This window comes from Bubalus kerabau, chromosome 3 (assembly GCF_029407905.1).
Source record: "Bubalus kerabau isolate K-KA32 ecotype Philippines breed swamp buffalo chromosome 3, PCC_UOA_SB_1v2, whole genome shotgun sequence".
Classification (NCBI taxonomy): domain Eukaryota; kingdom Metazoa; phylum Chordata; class Mammalia; order Artiodactyla; family Bovidae; genus Bubalus; species Bubalus kerabau.
In genome coordinates, this window is record NC_073626.1 from 107592286 (window position 1) to 107611613 (window position 19328).

Sequence of the window (19328 nt, forward strand, 5' to 3'; positions counted from 1 at the left end):
AACTGACTCATTGGAAAAGACCCTGATGCTGGGAAAGATTGAAGGCAGGAGAAGGGGATGACAGAGGATGAGACAGTTGGATGGCATCCCCGACTCAATGGAAATGAGTTTGAGTGAACTCCGAGAGTTGGTGATAGACAGGGAGGCCTGGCATGCTGCAGTCCATGGAGTCATAAAGAGTTGGACCCGACTGAGCGGCTGAATTGAACTGAATTATATAAATAAAAGAGAACCTCAGGGGCCAGGGAGGATGAACTCATAAAAAACTGCAGTCTCAAACTCATGTGTGGAAGTATAGCAGAATATGCTACCCCAAAAAATGATTGTAGGAGTTCAGGATGTTGTTGTTCAATTGCTCAGTTGTGTCCAACTCTTTGTGACCCCATGGACTGAAGCACACCAGGCTTCCCTGTCCTTCACCATCTCCTGGACCTTGCTCAAACTCCTGTCCATTGAGTTGTAATGCCATCCAACTGTCTTATCCTCTATCGTATCCTTCTCCTCCTGCCTTCAGTCTTGCCCAGCATCAGGGTCTTTTCTAATGAGTCAGCTCTTTGCATCAGGTGGCCAAAGGATTGGAGCTTCACTTCAGCTTAAGTCCTTCCAATGAATTTGCAGGGTTGATTTCCTTTAGGGTTGACTGGTTTGATCTCCTTGCTGTCCAAGGGACTCTCAAGAGTTTTCTCCAGTACCACAGTTTGAAAGCATCACTTCTTTGGCACTCACCCTTCTTTATGATCCAAATCTCACATCTGTACATGACTACTGGAAGACAATAGCTTTGAGTATACAAACTTTGTCAGGAAAGTGTTGTCTCTGCTTTTTAATATGCTGTCCGTGTGTTACCATAAACATGCCACTGTGGTATATTGACTAGTTTGAGCTGTAGCACTTGAAAAACAGCAAATTCAGGGATCTGAAAGGAACTCAGTTTTCATAAATTTCCTTCTCAGAAGTTGGATTAACCAGGGAAGATTGATTCTTATCACAAAAGACACCAGAAGTTCACACCACACCAACAAACCTTCTCACAAACTATCTTCTCTTTCACTTTTTCTTCTAAGGGTCCATTGATATTTCCTAAAATCATTTGTTTTCCACAAATTGTCATACAAACCCCTTACCTTTTCCTGTTACGATGGACATTTAGCCTGAATTTTAAACAACCTCTGAGAGTTTTTTTTTTTTCCCTCTTGGGTAGTTCCTATGTATACATAAGGTATTTATATTAATAAACCTCTGTTTTCTCTTGTTAATCTGTTTTTTATTGCAGAGGTCCTAGTTAATAACTCAAAATGGTAGAGGGAATATTATTTTTCCTCCTCTACACTATATAGTAGCTTTTACATTAATTTATATTTTAATTAAATATGAATATTTTAAGAGATCACTTTTTACTCTGTGGAGGGAATTTAATCTGTCATTATTTGGACTCTCCTTCCTTCTTTAAAGGGGGTATTGGAAATATCCCAGATGTTTTACACACAGCAGATCTTTAGCCTGGTAGCCTCCTTTTCACTTTTCCTTCTGCCCCTCCTTTCCCAGGAGAAGGCAATGGCACCCCACTCCAGTACTCTTGCCTGGAAAATCCCATTGGTGGAAGAGCCTGGTAGGCTGCAGTCCATGGGGTCACTAAGAGTCCGATACGACTGAGCGACTTCACTTTCACTTTTCACTTTCATGCATTGGAGAAGGAAATGGCAACCCACTCCAGTGTTCTTGCCTGGAGAATCCCAGGGACGGGGGAGCCTGGTGGGCTGCCATCTATGAGGTCGCACAGAGTCAGACACGACTGATGTGACTTAGCAGCAGCTGCTCCTTTCCCAGCTTCATCACTCTGCACTCCCAAGCACTCTTTCCCCTTCCTCTTGGGGTTAACTAATATAACATGGGTTCTCTCAAAACCCAGGTCAGGGGGTTCTTGTCTAGCAATTTCCATTCTGAGCCAAGGAATGCTGGATCTTGGTTACATGGGTAGGAGAAAATAGAAGGAACAGAACACACACACCTGGATTTCTCTCTGTTTTTTTCCGTCCCCCTTTTTTTCTCTCTCCTTTCCTCTCTTTCCTTGCTTTATCCTTTACTTATGCCCTCTCCTCCTCCTCTACTCTCCTTAATCCTCCTCTTCTGCCTTTTCTCACTCTCTTGCCCCCTTCCCTATTCTTCTTCCATATTCCTTCCCTTCTGTCCTTTCCCCTCATCTCCTTCTCCTCCACCCCTTACCCCTCTTCTCTTCCCTTTTTTCCCCTCTTCCTTACATGTAACGGGGATAGAAAATAGCAAATCACTAGGCTAAATAGATAATCTGTTCTCTCTTTCCTATGAGGCATACATTTGGTTATTATAAAAATTAGAATTTTGGTAATTAGGAAAATTCCCCAGTGATGAGCACAGGCTTTCCTGTCCTCTATATGTAGTTCTTCTTCTTAAAAAAAAAAAAATACAAGAGCCTATTATAAGCAAAGGCCATTTTGCCATTTGGTAATTATAATTGTAAACTAAAATTCCTATAACCTACTCACTTTTTATTGGATTACATTTTCTCCCTTACAGTTAAATTCAGAGGCATAAAGGCAGTCTATATTTGTGCTCTTCTGGGGAACCTGAATATTTTCTATTATATATGTTTACATATCAATTTTCCCAAATCTCTGTTTACATGAAAAACTGGAATTATCAAAAGTATCTATTTTCCCCTCTGTATTCAGATAGTTAGCTGATAAGAGAATCAGAGCTGAGCTACAAAGAGTTTTCAAATTAGTCTGGAAAAGATAAATGCTTTCAAAATAGTTTTGAAAAAGGCACATTTGCTTTCAATGAGTCATCACATCTGAATAGAGGAAAATTAGATGATTAGAAGATGAACATTAAGGATTTTAAAACTCCCACTGTAGAGAAAGATTTGCTTTCAAATAAACCATTTTGTAATAGTAGTTATTGCTTGTGTGTATTTGTGTATACACGCTCAGTCATGTATGACTGTTTGTGAGCACATGTAGTGTAGCCTGCCAGACTCCTGTGTCCCTGGAATTTTCCAGGCAAGAATGCTGAAGCAGGTTGCCATTTCCTATTCCTTTTACTATTTGTTTATTTAATGTCAAATTTTCTCAAAGTAATATTGTTGCTGCAATCATTGTTCTCTTGATTAGGAGAGATGTCCTGAGGTTTCCATTGATATAAAACAGAAGGCACAAAGTAATAAGTATATTGGCATCATTAATTCAATGACAGCAGTATTGAAATTGTGATAACTACAAAATGGGAACAGGTGATGCAAAAGTTATTTTCTTCCTTTTTTTATCTCTCTCTCTTTTTCTTTGTTTCTTTATTATCTTTTTTTTTTTTTTTTTAATTTAGGCTCACTTGTTCAGCCGCGCTGTGGGGAGGGAGGGAGGGATGCTGCAAACAGATAACACTGGCGTGCGCTCGAAGTGCCTCAGCCACACTGGGTCTGCCCCCGCTCACGGCGAGTGTAGCCTCCCTGCCCACACTGCTCGGGCTCTAGGTTGTTCCGCCGGGAGCAATCAGAGGCCGGCCCTGGGCTGAGCTCCCAGGTCCAAGCCGCTCAGGTTCAGGCACTCGGGTAGTCCTCAGAGGCGCAGACTCGGTTGGGCCTGCGTTTTGTGTTCTTCCCAGATCCGAGCAGCTCAGGTGATGAGGTGTTTGGCGGACGCCAATGCTGCGACTTATCGCCTCCCCGCCACTCGGTTATCTGGGTGTAAAACCGGCGCACCTTCTCAGGCAGCTGTTGACCGTCCGGACCCCCAAGAAGTTTTAGTTAGCAAAGAAGCCTGCTTACAGTTTTATAGATAGTGTCTCTCTGGGGCTGCGATTGCCCCCTTCCGGCTCTGGCTGCCTGTCACCGGAGGGGGAAGGTCTGCAGCCGCCTATCTCTGTTCAGTCCTTTGTTCTGTGCGCGGGCCTGGCGGTGTCTTAGGTTAGGGCTGGCTTTTCGCGTGGTAGATATCCCACAGTCTGGTTTGCTAGCCCAAATTATTTCGCTCAGATAGCGCTCAGGACATTCGGCCCGATTCTTACTCTAAGGGACACAGCCCGCGCTGCACTTCCCTGCCCAGCCCCCGCTTGCTAATGCCGTGTGCAGGCGTCTGCGCTGCTTCTCCGCTGGGGGAGTTACCGTAGGGCTCACAATCCGCGATTTTTAATTGTTTATTTTTTTTTTTCCCCTCCCTTTTATGTTGCCCTCTGTGCTTCCAAAGCTCGGCACAGATTCGGCAGTGAGAGGGTTTCCTGGTGTTTGGAAACTTCTCTCTTTTTAAGACTCCCTTTCTGGGCCGGAACTCCGTACCTCCCTCTTTTGTCTCTTTTTTTGTCTTTTATATTTTTTCCTACCTCCTTTCGAAGAGTTGGGCTGCTTTTCTGGGTGCCTGATGTCCTCTGCCAGCATTCAGAAGTTGTTTTGTGGAATTTACTCGACGTTTAAATGCTCTTTTGATGAATTTGTGGGGGAGAAAGTGTTCTCCCCGTCCTACTCCTCCGCCCATCTTGGCTCCAGCTCTCTTTATTATCTTAACATTGGTTTATAACATTATATGTTTTATGTGTACAACATCATATTTTAACTTTTGTATACACTCCAGTGTGCTTACCACCAAAAATTTAGTTTCCATCTTTTATGACACCCATTTGGTGGTTTCATTTTACTCATTTTGGTCTTTTGCCACACTCCTTCTCTGGTAATCACTACTTTGCTCTCTCTGTGTGTGTTTGTTTTTGTTAGGTTTAGTTTGTTCATTGATTCTGATTTGTTTGTTTGATGTATGTTTTTTATATTCCACATGTGAGTGAAATCAAATGTTGTCTTTCTCTGTGTGACTTATCATAATAGCTTAACATAATACCGTCTACATCCATCTATCTTGTCGAAAATGACAATATTACTTTTTTATGGATGAACTATATTCCTTTCTGTGTGTGTATATATGTATGTGTATATGAAACTGAAACTTAAACAGTTGCTCCATCATGTCTGACTGTTTGTGACCCCATGAATTGTAGCCCACCAGCTCCTCTGTCCATGAGATTCTCTAGGCAAGAATATTGGAGTGGGTAACCAATCCCTTTTCCAGGGAAGCTTCCCAGTCCAGGGATCCAACCTTGGTCACCTGAAATGCATACAGATTCTTTACCATCAGAGCCACCAGCAAGCCACATATATATATACACATGTATGTATATATACATATATACACATACACACACACACACACACACACACAAACCACATCTTTATCCATTCATCTATAAATGGGCAATTAGGTTGTTTCTGGGTTTCCCTGGTGGCTCAGCTGGTAAAGAATCTGCCCGCAATCTGGGAGACACCAGTTTGATCCCTGGATTGGGAAGATCCCCTGGAGAAGGGAAAGGCTACCCTCTCCAGTCTGGCCTGGAGAATTCCATGGACTCTATAGACCATGGGGTCACAAAGAGTCGGACACAATTGAGCGACTTTCACTTCACTAGGTTGTTTATCTATCTCAGCTAATGTAAATAATGCTGCAATGAACATAAGGGTGTATGCATCTTTCTGAATTAGTAATTTTGTTTGCTTCAGGTAAATATTAATACCTGGAAGTGGATTAGCTGAATTGTATGGTAGTTCTATTCTTGTTTGTTTTTTAGTAATCTCGCTGTTGTTTTCAACAGTGGCTGTACAAGGCTTCCCTTTTCTCTACATTCTCTCCAACAGTTATTTCTTGCCTTTTTAGTAATAGTCATTAAAATGGACATAAGGCGATATTTGTGGTTTTGATTTGCATTTCCCTAGTAATAAATAATGTTGAACATCTTTCTATGTATCCACTGGCTACCTCTGTTGTTGTTATTGTTGTTGTCGTTTTGTTTCTTTGCTTGTTTGGGGGGAAGTAGTTTGGAAAAATGTCTATTTGGGTTCTCTACCCATTTTTTTAATTGGCTGTTGTTTTTTTTGTTGTTGTTGTTGAGTTGAATGAGGTTTTCACATATTTTGGATACTACCCCCTTGTCAGATACATGGTTTGTAAATGTCCCATTCAGTGAGTTATTTTTTCATTTTGTTGACAGTTGCTTTTGCTGTGAAGAGCTTTTTAGTTTGATGCAATCCCACTTGCTTATTTTTGCTTTTTGTTTCCTGCCTCAGAAGACAGACATACATTTTAGCATATTTTTTTTTTTACTTTTTTTTTTCTTCAACTTATTTATCTGTTTTTATATTTTCTTTTTATTTTATGTAGGCTGTGCTTTTTGGAGCAGTTTTAGATTCACATCAAAAGTGAGCAGAAAGTACAGAGAATTCCCATATACTCCTTCCTTCTCAACTTATTTTTTTAAAGTCCTTATTGAATTTTCTTACAGTACTGCTTCTGTTTTGTTTTGTTTTGTTTGGCTACAAGGCATGTAGGGTCTTATCTCCCTAACCAAGGGTGGAACCTACACCCTGCTGCTTTAGAAGGCGAAGTCTTAACCACTGGACAGCCAGAGAACTCCAACTTATTTTTTCATATTAATTTTTTCCAAACAAATTTCTTGCTTTAACTTTTCAGTTTTGCACAATCTGATTATGTTCACTTATTATTTATTACTCCAATATTGATTCTTTTATAATTTTAATTATTTTACTTTTTAAAATGTCTTTCCCTACTTTATTTCCTAAATGACTTTTAATTTTCAGTTTTTATTTATTGTAATCTATTTTAAATGATTTTCTTGACATGGTCAAGGATTTGTTATTATTTGCTGTGTCATTTACTATTGATTATTATTTATTTTTACTCAATTTCTTATTTTTTTGTATTCTGTTCTTTCACATAATCTCACTGGTTTTATTTCATAATTCTTTCCCAGTTATTTCAAATATTTATTATGAACAGTTGCAATTGCTTTTAATTTTATAAATTACCTTTCTAGAGTATATAGAAAACAATCAAATGTGGGTGGTGGCCCAAGCAGGAAGAGTTTGTAATAGGCAAGAAGATAAAAGAAGAGTGAGACAAAGAAGCTGAGTGATTGTTCATGTTACTGTCCTACAATGTAAACCTTTTTTCTACCTAAATTTCCAGCCAAAAGTCTTATGTCCATGTTACAGCTGTTGTTGTTTAGTCACTAAGTCATATCTGACTCTTTTGCCACCCCATGCACTGTGTCTTGCCAGGCTCCCCTGTCCATGGAATTTCCCAGGCAAGAATATTGAACTGGGTTGCCATTTCCTTCTCTGGCAGACTTTCCCAGTCCTGAGGTCAAACCCGTGTCTTCTGCATCCGCAGGTGGGTTCTTACTGGTGAGCTAACAGGGAAGCCTGTCCATGTTATACTTGGTGGAAATAAAAAAAAATAGTGTTGGTGTTCAGCACATTATGATTTGGTAAAGAGAGAACCTCTAATGGACTGAAATAGTCTTCTAAATGAAAGATATTTATTCAAGTAGGAATACAGGAAAGAGGTGATTAAAAGTATATTTTCCCTCCTACACATATCCTTGGAACAAAGGAAGGCATTCTGAGGATGAATATTCAAGGAAAGCATTAGCATTTAAAAGTATCTGGGGAAATCAGTGACATCTGAGTGACTTTTCAGAATCTTAAGACTTTACCTTAGGCTTCACACTTGAACGTCATTTCTTTTGGCTCTTAATGAATTTGGATCTTATAGAACTCCGATTTGATTTACTGCCTCAGTGTGACTTGATTTGACTTACTGCCTCAGTGTGACTTGAGAGAAGCAAAGGCAGAATCATGCATTTCACTTTATGTTTTTTTACCTCACTGTTTTGATTTTTCTTTGAAAAATTATAGGAGAAATATCATTCAAATCTTAGTTTTTTGTTTGTTTGTTTTTTTTTTTAAATCAAGAAGAATTGCACTACTGTTTGGCTGCTGGGGAGGTTAAAATCAATTTTTTGCCCTACCTAAATGTCAGCCCACTCCAGTATTCTTGTCTGGGGAATTCCATGGACAGAAGAGCATGGTGGGCTACAGTCCATGGGGTCAAAAGAGTCAGACATGAGTGAGCAACTAACATTTAAGCCTTCTGTGAGACTTTTCATTTACATCACTCAGTTCTAATTTTCTCTTATATTTACTGTACAATAATCTGTCTATGGCATCAATATATTTATTTTTCAGCCTACATGTAACCTTTTAATTGATAATATAAATTAGCCAGCCTAGTTAAATAATAATGGATAAATAAATATGAAGGCAATTTTATTGCTCCCATACTAATTTACCTTGTCTCACTTTGGCTCCTAATTGCTGCTCAGTAATTCAGTTACTCCTTACCTTTTGATTTAGTATTATGGGCTCTTGAGAATCTATTTAAAATATTCACCCTCATGGCCCTTCCTCCAAGGAAGCCTTCAAAATGCAGGGTCATATCTCCTTAGCCCTCCTTGTTTGATCAGATATTTTATAAGACAAGAAGCCTTTACTGTCTGTATATTTACTGTGGTATCCAAGCCAGGAGGTAACTGTAAAGTGGTCAGTAACTAGCTACTTCTTCTGTCCAGCTTACATCAGACCTACTTTCAACAGGGCAGTTTATAAATCCTCTAATCCTGTAACTTCTAACTTTTTAGTTCTCTTTGTTCTTTGTCAGAATATAGATAATCTTGTGTAATTATTCCTAAAGAATTCCTTGTAACTATTCCACTCTTGTGAGACTCCTGTAAATTTATTGTGCCTGCAAGAATGCACTTTTGGACTCAGTGCCCTAACACAGGATGGATGCAACAGGATGGATGCAATTGGAGATTACTGTTTTATTAACAGCTATTAGTAGCCAAGCAAGATGATCTTAAATTGAAAATTTTAAAGGACACTAATAGAAAACAAAAATATCATCAGCAGAAAACAATGTGCAGGAGAAATATTCTTAATTTCCTTTTATCTGTGACTCTTTATGAGATCACAGAATTGTCACTCTACAGGTACTTTACAAAAAGTACCTATGGAGTCCTCAATTTTACCAAGTGTTGTCTAGTCATTCCTTTTATCTCTTTCTACCCTCACTGCTTGTCCGAGTCTAACATGTCATCATTTTATGACTTTTTAAAAATTTCCTTTACACAGTATCTTAACTTGCTTCCTTGTCTAAATATTTCCCTTGTAATCTAAATTCCTTGTCATTCGCAGATTAATCTTTCAAATCATGTGTTAAATGCTACTTAAAGACCTTTTAAAATTGTGTGCCGGAGGAATGAAATTATTGACATGACATATGAAGCACTTTATGCTTTGGCCTGTGCCTACTTTTGTAACCTCATTTTGGATCCTTCTTCCCCATGGGTACTATAATCCAGCCATGCGAAACACACTTTGAGAATCTGACGGCTCCAAACTCTCCACCCACTTCTCTTTTCCTCTATGTAGTTTCTTCCTTCTATTTAAAATATTCTTTTCTCTCTTGCTTGCTCTCTTCCAAAAATGAACTTATATTTTTGCCTAACTTAAAATTTTCTTTATATTCCAAAGTTTATTGTCTGTTTTATAACGCTTCTTATTTTATTTTATTTATTTTTATTTTTTTATTTTATTTTATTTTATTTAACTGACTGATTATGCTGAAAGAGTTCAAGTCCTCCGTAATTCAGAAGCATGACTGAGGTATTCAGGAGATGTGAGGGGATTTATCTGCCCAGTATGTTTCGATTCTTTTTTGTTGTTGCTGAAGCAGTAAATCAACATTGCTTAGAATTTAGCGCCAGGTGACACAGGTTTTTGTGTTGTGAAATGACTTAACTAACTTTTATCATCATCAGTAAAGTGAATTGCTCCTTCTCTTTCCTCCCACTACCATACTGACTGCAATTTTGTGTGATGATGGCGGATCTATGTACTTTCTCTTCCATTCTTACGTCTCTTTCTATATTCAGAGTAGAATGGAGCTTAGAGATTGTTCTCCAGCCTATTCAATTTTCCAGAATTACTTTCAGGATAAGATATTCTTTGAGGGACCCATAGGACCATAGGACCATACCACCTGCCTTGGGAGAACTTCAGGGCTCAAATGAGATGAGTGCACTCTTTGCACCCAGACATGTTAGGTCTGAGACTGTGTATTCAGCAGCTATTCATCATAATTTTGGTTTGCAATTATAGCCAATGCCCATTTTATTAAAGAGAGATTTCTTCTCTATTTTCTAAGAAGTTTTCAGTTTTCTCTTGGCTTCAAAGAGAACAGAGTAGAAACACCTTTAAAGTGCCTCCTTAACTGTGAGCTCTTCTTAAATCTTACTTCCACTTCTGCTGTGTCACTTCTCTAGTAACAACTTTAATGATTTCCTAATTGGCAAATCCAAACCGCCTTCTCTGCTGACAGCCTCTACATTGAAAGCTCTTGTTTTTATCAGTTCTTCTATAGTACAAATCTGTTTAATCTTTTTTCTCATTCTCCTTTGCCTTTTCTTCTTTTCCAGTCTCATTCTATTTTCCCTTTGCTGCTAATAAAAATGCATGCCTTCATTTTTGTGCCTATAACACTTTCTTTATTGCTGTTAATAGCCCTTAGCACAGGCGGAGTTCTTAATGTATCCGTATGCATGATTATCTTCCTTTTAGAGTACTGTTACTTGAGCATAAACTTTTATCTTTCTTTACTTCATTTTTCATAGTATATAATATTTTTTTCTGAATTCAAGATATTAAAATATTGTCTCTGCACTGCTTTTATTCATCAGGATATATTATTAACCAGTTACATTGATAATTAAATATATTAACATATCATTAATTGTAATCAAGAGCAAAAGGGAAAAGCATTATGGCAACGGAATATGAAACTAAAAGCTAAAAACAAAACAAAATTCGGAACCATAAGTCTGGGGATCTGTTTACCATGTAGACCCAGCATTGTCAGAAATGAACATCAGGTCTTAAGTAGACACAAGGCAAACTGATGAAGGTGAAAGTTATGTTTATTTTTAGAATGTTAAATTTTTAGGTTTTCTAATATTCAAAGATCTACTTGTGGTCTTCAAATAGAAAACAATGTTGAAATACTACCATTTTGTGTCAATGCTCTGTAAAAACTATTTTCATGTATACATCATTGTCATAAAAATTATAAGTTAAACATGATAGAGGTATGCAGTTTTAATTAAAATGAAGGAAAATCCACCAAAAAACAAAATATTCTTTGAGAAGCCATCGGACGAATAAAAATACCCACTAAATACTAAACTAGCTGTAGAAATACTAGAAAGAAAAATATGCTCTATTGGAATTTCTTTCTTCATTATCAAAACCTTACAGCCCACTCTTTCAAAAATGAAGTTGCTTCTGTTATAAGCAATCATAAGGATGATTGGGGAAATACATACATATCAACAGAATTAGAATTAATCATTTCCCTGTATAACCACAAAATGATTGTTTTTTACATTTTCAGCTAAAGAGACTTTATGAAAAGTTTATTTTCTGCAGTTCTGCCTGTTAGTCTAAGAGTTGACCCAAAGTCTTTGCTTATTAAAGATCCCATTCATAATTTTTGAGATACAACTAATGTTTTTATTACTAAGCTTCTTGTGCTCTACATATTGATTACAGTATAATTACACAATAGGAGAAATACTGCCTATTATGTTTGTGAAACTTGGAGTTTATAGAACAGCATGCAATACCTTTGTAATAATCCAAACATGATAGAAGAACACACATAATGCTCACTGAATTATATTAGAGGATAAGCTAAGTTTAGATAGCCATAGCATATGCATGGCCCTTACACGATTTGTACGTAGTAATCCACTTGATTAATTAATTTAATGTATTGATTAATGTAATAAAGGATTAACTGGTCTAAAAAGCTTCCAAGAATAGTAGCTATTTCATATTTACATTTGACAAATTAAATCACGAGAGAACTTGAATATAATTTAATTATTCAAAATATCCTGAAAATCCATCCTCATGGAATTGGGAAGAAGTAATGATGATTCTTGGAGAAGGCAATGGCAACCCAATCCAGTACTCTTGCCTGGAAAATCCCATGGACAGAGGAGCCTGGTAGGCTGCAGTCCATGGAGTCACTAAGAGTTGGACACCACTGAGAGACTTGACTTTCACTTTTCACGTTCATGCATTGGAGGAGGAAATGGCAACCCACTCCAGTGTTCTTGCCTGGAGAATCCCAGGGACAGGGGAGCCTGGTGGGCTGCCGTCTATGGGGTCACACAGAGTTGGACACGACAAGTGACTAGCAGCTGCAGCAGCAATGGTGATTCTGCTTGGGGAAATGAGTGATTATTTAAAAGAAGTGTCTATACCCACTTGAAGCTCCTCCTTTCTTCCTTGCTGGTGGCAGTCCCTGTTAATGGAGCTCACACTGTGCTGCTTTCACCTATGCCTCATTGTGGTCTTTCATCTCCTTAACAGAGTACTTTAGGAACTAATTTTTAAAGGCATGGAATGTTTTTACCAACCTAGGCAGTATCATAGACAAACCTGATATAGATAAGTGAATATAAAATGCTCCCCAGAATTCCTTGCTAGTGAAGAATCTGGCCAAGAACAGAGGTATTGATTGAAGGAGTCACAGAAGGGCAATGGAGTAAGAATTTATCAAACACTAGCCATTTACTTTAATGATCATTTCCTGAGAAGTTCTAAAATATTTTCAATGTTTAGAGAATATGTTTAGGAACTAAATGGAAAAGTTTCTACCAAGAGAAAACTCCATGCACTTATAAGAACATTCCACTTGCCCCTTGTTTTTCATATTTCTCTGCCAATATCTATGATAGATTTTAGAAAACATATTTTGCTTCATGAGTTTGTGAATGATTCCACTTTCTATCATGACATTAACAGTGTAGTTTTTTTTCCCCCGCTAGAGTTTTTCATCAGTAAAGAAATAAGATACAACTCTGTATTTCATGGTATGTTCCTCAAAATGGCTTGAAAGTTTGGGTGATAAATCATGCACAAGGGGCAAGAGTAATGGTGATGAAAATGTTGCAGGTTTGAAACTATAAATGTATGGATTCAATGGATATATTTGGCACAGGTGAAAACATGCAAGTTCCTCCATCATCAGCAGGTCAGATGCTTGTTGCACAAAGGCAGGTCAGCTTTAAGGGCATAGTCTGCTCTTCACAGAGGCAGGTGTGCTGTGCTTAGTCGCTCAGTCATGTATGTCTCTTTCCAACCCCATGGACTGTATCCCATCAGGCCCCTCTGTCCATGGGGATTCTCCAGGCAAGAATACTAGAGTGGGTTGCCATGCCCTCCTTCTTGGGGATCTTCCCAACCCAGGGATCAAACCTAGGTCTCCCACAATTCAGGTGGATTCTTTACTCTCTGAGCCACCAGGGAAGTCCCAGAGGCAAGAGTTCCAAGCTAACATGGGTTTAAGAGCAGATTAATGGCTCCTAGTTTCTTAGTCACATCTTCCTCCATCTATCACCAGAATCTACATTCTCAGTTTCCTGTGTCTAGTCTTAGACTTTGGTGAGGGAGTTAACAGAGGATGAGATGAATTATTCAATTTCCATTTAGACTAAAATTAAATTTAAATCTCATTTTATATGTGTATCTAAGCCCCATTACAGTATCAGTTCAATTTGAAACAAGCTTAATAAATAGCTAGTTTATATTTAATCCTGAGTGTGAAGTAATGTACTAGTGTTTCATCTGTATTTTCTCCCTTAATCTTTAGATGGAAAAAAAAAATGTTAAGGTACTGTTAGTGCTTCTGCTTCTACTTTATAGAGGAGGAAAGTGAAGTGAAATATTATAGATCAAGCCAACAGAAAAGTGACAAGTTCAGTTCAGTTCAGGTCAGTTCAGTCGTTCAGTCATGTCTGACTCGTTGTGACCCTATGAACCACGGCGCACCAGGCATCCCTGTCCATCACCAACTCCCAGAGTTCACTCAAACCCAGGTCCATTGAGTCGGTGATGCCATCCAACCATCTCATCCTCTGTCATCCCCTTCTCCTCCTGCCCTCAATCTTTCCCAGCATCAGGGTCTTTTCAAATGAGTCAGCTCTTTGCATCAGGTGGCCAAAGTATTGGAGTTTCAGCTTCAACATCAGTCCTTCCAAAGAACACCCAGGACTGATCTTTAGGATGGACTGGTTGGATCTCCTTTCAGTCCAAGGGAGTCTCAAGAGTCTTCTCCAACACCACAGTTCAAAAGCATCAATTCTTCGGTGCTCAGCTTTCTTTATAGTCCAACTCTCACATCCATACATGACCACTGGAAAAACCATAGCCTTGACTAGATGGACGTTTGTTGACAAAGTAATGTTTCTGCTTTTCAATATTCTGTCTAGGTTGGTCATAACTTCCCTTCCAAGGAATAAGTGTCTTTTAATTTCATGGCTACAATCACCATCTATAGTGATTTTGGAGCCCAGAAAAATAAAGTCTAACACTGTTTCCACTGTTTCCCTATCTATTTGCCATGAAGTGATGGGACCGGATGCCATGATCTTAGTTTTCTGAATGTTGAGCTTTAAGCCAACTTTTTCACTCTCCTCTTTTACTTTCATCAAGAGGCTCTTTAATTCCTCTTCACTTTCTGCCATAAGGGTGGTGTCATCTGCATATCTGCTGCTGCTGCTGCTGCTGTTAAGTCACTTCAGTCGTGTCCAAAATCTGTGTGACCCCATAGATGGCAGCCCACCAGGCTCCCCCGTCCCTGGGATTCTCCAGGCAAGAACACTGGAGTGGGTTGCCATTTCCTTCTCCAATGCATGAAAGTGAAAAGTGAAAGGGAAGTCACTCAGTCGCGTCCGACTCTTTGCAACCCCATGGACTGCAGCCCACCAGTCTCCTCCATCTATGGCATTTTCCAGGCAAGAGTACTGGAGTGGGGTGCCAGCGCCTTCTCAGCTGCATATCTGAGGTTATTGATATTTCTCCTGGCAATCTTGATTCCAGCTTGTGCTTCCCCCAGCCCAGCATTTCTCATGATGTACTCTGCATAGCAGGTTAAACAACATATAGCCTTGATGTACTCTTTTGCCAATTTGGAACTAGTCTGTTGTTCCATGTCCAGTTCTAACTGTTGCTTCCTGACCTGCATACGGGTTTCTCAAGAGGCAGGTCAGGTGGTCTGGTATTCCCATCTCTTTCAGAATTTCCCACAGTTTATTGTGATCCACACAGTCAAAGGCTTTGGCATAGTCCATAAAGCAGAAATAGAATTTTTTTCTGGAACTCTCTTCCTTGTTTGATGATCCAGTGGATACCCCACATCCAAGGTAAGAGAAACCCAAGTAGGATGGTAGGCACTGAGAGAAGGCATCAGAGGGCAGAAAGACTGAAACCACAATCACAGACAACAGACCAATCTGATCACATGGATCACAGCCTTGTCTAATTCGATGAAACTAAGCCATGCCATGTGGGGTCACCCAAGACGGACAGGTCATGGTGGAGAGGTCTGACAGAATGTGGTCCACTGGAGAAGGGAATGGCAAACCACTTCAGTCTTCTTGCCTTGTTTACTCCATGAACAATATGAAAAGACAAGTTAGGTAAAGATGAATATTAAGAATATCTAAAGAATTCCTCAGGAAAAATGACCAAAACACAATAAAAATAATAAAAAAATAAACAGGGGATTAAATACACAGTTCACAATGGGAAAACCTGAATAGCTGATACATTTTGAAGAGATACACAAACATTTTAGAAATCAGAGAAGTGTATAGTAACAGAATGATAAGCTACCTTTAGCTATCATGTTGACAGAAATTCAAATGATATCTAGAGCTGAGGAGAATAAGGAAAAGTGCAATGTCCTGTGGCCTTAGGTCTAGAAAAGACATTGTATAGACCATTTCTGGCAATTTATTGAAACGAAACAGGAACACCCCCTATGATTTAGCAATTTCACTTCTGAAGAGAGATCTGTAGTTATGTTTTTTCCCCCATTTTGAATATTTGAACTGAGTTAGCCCAGTCACAGAGTGTACCCAGTGGAGGATTTTCTCTAGAGAATGCAGGCAAGCCTCAGAGCTCTCAGAGATGTCCATAATGTGAACCCCTGTGGGCCCAATCTCTATGCTCTGGGACTGGGCTGAGTCTCTGACTTGAACTGCCAGGATATGCACAAGGAATTCTATCTTGGGAGAGTTCCTCCCCAGAGGTCTCAGTGGTTCTTTATGTAGATAAATCAGGCTCATCAAACTGGTTAGGCCAGTTGCAAACTATCAGTAAAGAAGCTAACTTTGAGTACTGTCAGGGAGACCATACTCTAAGCAGAATATCATATATCTACTGCCTGCCCTTATTTTGGCCAAGTCGAAAATCAGATATAGCTCTTCTTATTCAGCTGGAAATCAGCTCTATCTCCTATCCAAATGCTCCCACACTTACATGAAGAAATGTATCTTCATATCCATTCTAACATGTTTTGCATAGCAAGGATATGGAAATGCTGTCAAGGAAAGGAAATTATGGACAAATGTGTGACATGCATAAGATGGAATACATAAAATAGTAGAAGAACAAGATTTATCTCTATCAAAAAAGATAGAGATCAAAAGTGAAATGTTCAGTGAAAACCAAAATTATGACATTTTCCTGAGCTGTATTACACAATGTGCCATATTGAATAATATAATTTGTGAAAATAAAACTAACAGACACAAACTATATATTATTAAACCCACATGAATGTAAATAAGTCATGAATGGTGGTTTGAAAAAGATGCAGATGATGAATAAAAAAATGAGTGCTTATAGGGGAATGAATTAAAATTTGACCAAATGTTTCTACTTGGGTGTGCACATGAGCATGCATGAGTGTGTGTGTATGCATGGGAAAATTCTTCCATGTAATTTAGAGACAATTACTAAATTGTCTCTCCCCAACCTCTTCATTCCCTTTTTTTTTTTAACTCCTATATTTCACATGTCAGACATCCTGGTTTATCTTAATAGGTTCCTTTTTATTATCTTTGCATTTTTTTGTCATTTCAAGATTTCAGAATACTAATTTCATTTTTAACAATGACCATCTCCTTTCTCAATATTTCTGATATTTTTAAATTTAAAAATTATACTTCCATAATGATGCCTTATTATGATCATTGAATTAATCTCAGTATTCCTTTTGGTTCCTGTAACCATTTCATCTGTTTCCTCCAGATTCAGTTTCAAAGTGATATTCAAATTCAAATTCCAGATTCAGATTCACTAGAAGACCCAACATTTTTGGACTGTTTTCCTTGTGTGTTCTGTGCTTTATGCTAAATTTCCTTGAGGCTATATTTACCCTCAGCTTTATTTGCCTTTGTGACTCAGATCAAGCTGTTGAGCTATGCTGAGGGATACAAGTGGTGGGAGTTGCTGCAGTATCTACAGCTGGGTATTGGTGATGTACCACCCACAGTCTGTCTGCCCTCTGATGAGGCTCCATCACAGTCTCTTTTGCTGAAAACTTTGCTATCCTATGAGATTTAGGTTAAAGTGTGTCCAACGGTATGTTGCTCCAACATTGCTCCCAAGACAAGAGTATTCCTGGCACTACACAGTTGTTCAAATGCCACCTTCCTTCCCTCCCCAGCAGTCTATGGGTTTCTGCAAACTGAGCTTTCTCCAAGAACCTAACAACTGAATTCTCACCACAAGACTGTCTGCCCTCTGTCTCCAGGCATCCTTCTGGATAAAAGAAGATAAATAGTTTGTGTATAGCTTCTCTTTCTTTCCAGATCCAAATTTGAGTTTCAATTTGAAGACAAGAGTTCTGTTTTTCTAGCCTCAGGCTTTCATAGGGAAAAACTTCAGCTTGTTACTGTTTCACTGCAACCACTTCTACGTTTTCTTTATTTTAGAAGTGATCATCTGTGCAAGAGTTGCATTTTATACAGTTCACCTATGTAGTTAAGCTTACCAGGACAGGGTTTTGAGCAAAAAGGAGAAACACCTATGTTTTTACAGGGGAATAGATTTGATGCAGTGCCAAGGGATAGGAACCCACTGCCTCTACACTTCAGACCAGCTCTGAACAGTAATAGAGCTATTCTGAACATAGAGTTTAGATAGTGGTATTCTGTTTATTCATTTATTTTAATTGGAAGATAATTACAATATCGTGATGGCCTCTGCTATACATAAACATGAATCGGTCATAAGCATACATGTGTCCCCTCCCTCCTGAACCCCATCCCATCTCCCTCCCCACCCCATCCCTCCAGGTTGTCACAGAGCACCAACTTTGGATTCCCTGTGTCATACATCAAACTCCTACTGGCTATCTATTTACACACTGTAATGCATATGTTTCAATGCTATTCTCTCAAATAATCCCACCCTCTTCTTCTCCCACTGTTTCCAAAAGTCTGTTCTTTACATGTGTGTCTCCTTTGCTGCCTTGCATATAGGATTGTCAGTACTATCTTTCTAGATTCCACATATATGTGTTCAGTTCAGTCACTCAGTCATGTCCGACTCTTTGCGACCCCATGAAACACAGCACGCCAGGCCTCCCTGTCCATCACCAACTCCCAGAGTTCACTCAGACTCACGTCCATTGCGTCAGTGATGCCATCCAGCCATCTCATCCTCTGTCGTCCCCTTCTCCTTCTGCCCCCTATCCCTCCCAGCATCAGAGTCTTTTCCAATGAGTCAACTCTTCGCATGAGGTGGCCAAAGGACTGGAGTTTCAGCTTTAGCATCATTCCTTCCAAAGAAATCCCAGGGCTGATCTCCTTCAGAATGGACTGGTTAGATCTGCTTGCAGTCCAAGGAACTCTCAAGAGTCTTCTCCAACACCACAGTTCAAAAGCATCAATTCTTTGGTGCTTAGCCTTCTTCACAGTCCAACTCTCACATCCATACATGACCACAGGAAAAACCATAGCCTTGACTAGACGGACCTTTTTGGTAAAGTAATGTCTCTGCTTTTGAATATGCTATCTAGGTTGGTCATAACTTTCCTTCCAAGGAGTAAGCGTCTTTTAATTTCATGGCTGCAGTCACCATCTGCAGTGATTTTGGAGCCCAGAAAAATAAAGTCTGACACTGTTTCCACTGTTTCCCCATCTATTTCCCATGAAGTGATGGGACCAGATGCCATGATCTTCATTTTCTGAATGTTGAGCTTTAAGCCAACTTTTTCACTCTCCTCTTTCACTTTCATCAAGAGGCTTTGTAGTTCCTCTTCACTTTCTGCCATAAGGATGGTGTCATCTGCATATCTGAGGTTATTGATATTTCTCCTGGCAATCTTGATTCCAGCTTGTGCTTCTTCCAGCCCAGTGTTTCTCATGATGTACTCTGCATATAAGTTAAATATATGTGTTAATATACTATATTTGTCTTTCTCTTTCTGATTTACTTCACCGTGTATAATAGGCTTCAGGTTCATCCACCTCATTAGAAC

At 39.0% G+C, this 19328-nt stretch overlaps 1 protein-coding gene across 5 annotated transcripts in view; it reads right to left on the minus strand.

Moving 5' to 3' along the window:
• Positions 1–4494, minus strand: part of KYNU (kynureninase) — a 130096-nt gene extending 125602 nt beyond the window's left edge. For 2 of the 5 annotated variants that reach the window (XM_055572682.1, XM_055572681.1), the window contains exon 1: positions 4351–4494. In XM_055572682.1, coding sequence (XP_055428657.1) covers positions 4351–4405 — 55 coding nt within the window. In that variant the 5' untranslated portion in view covers positions 4406–4494. The remainder of the gene's footprint in view (positions 1–4350) is intronic. The other 3 variants (XM_055572684.1, XM_055572689.1, XM_055572685.1) reach the window with 3 other exon arrangements.
• Between the last annotated feature and the right edge of the window lie 14834 nt (positions 4495–19328).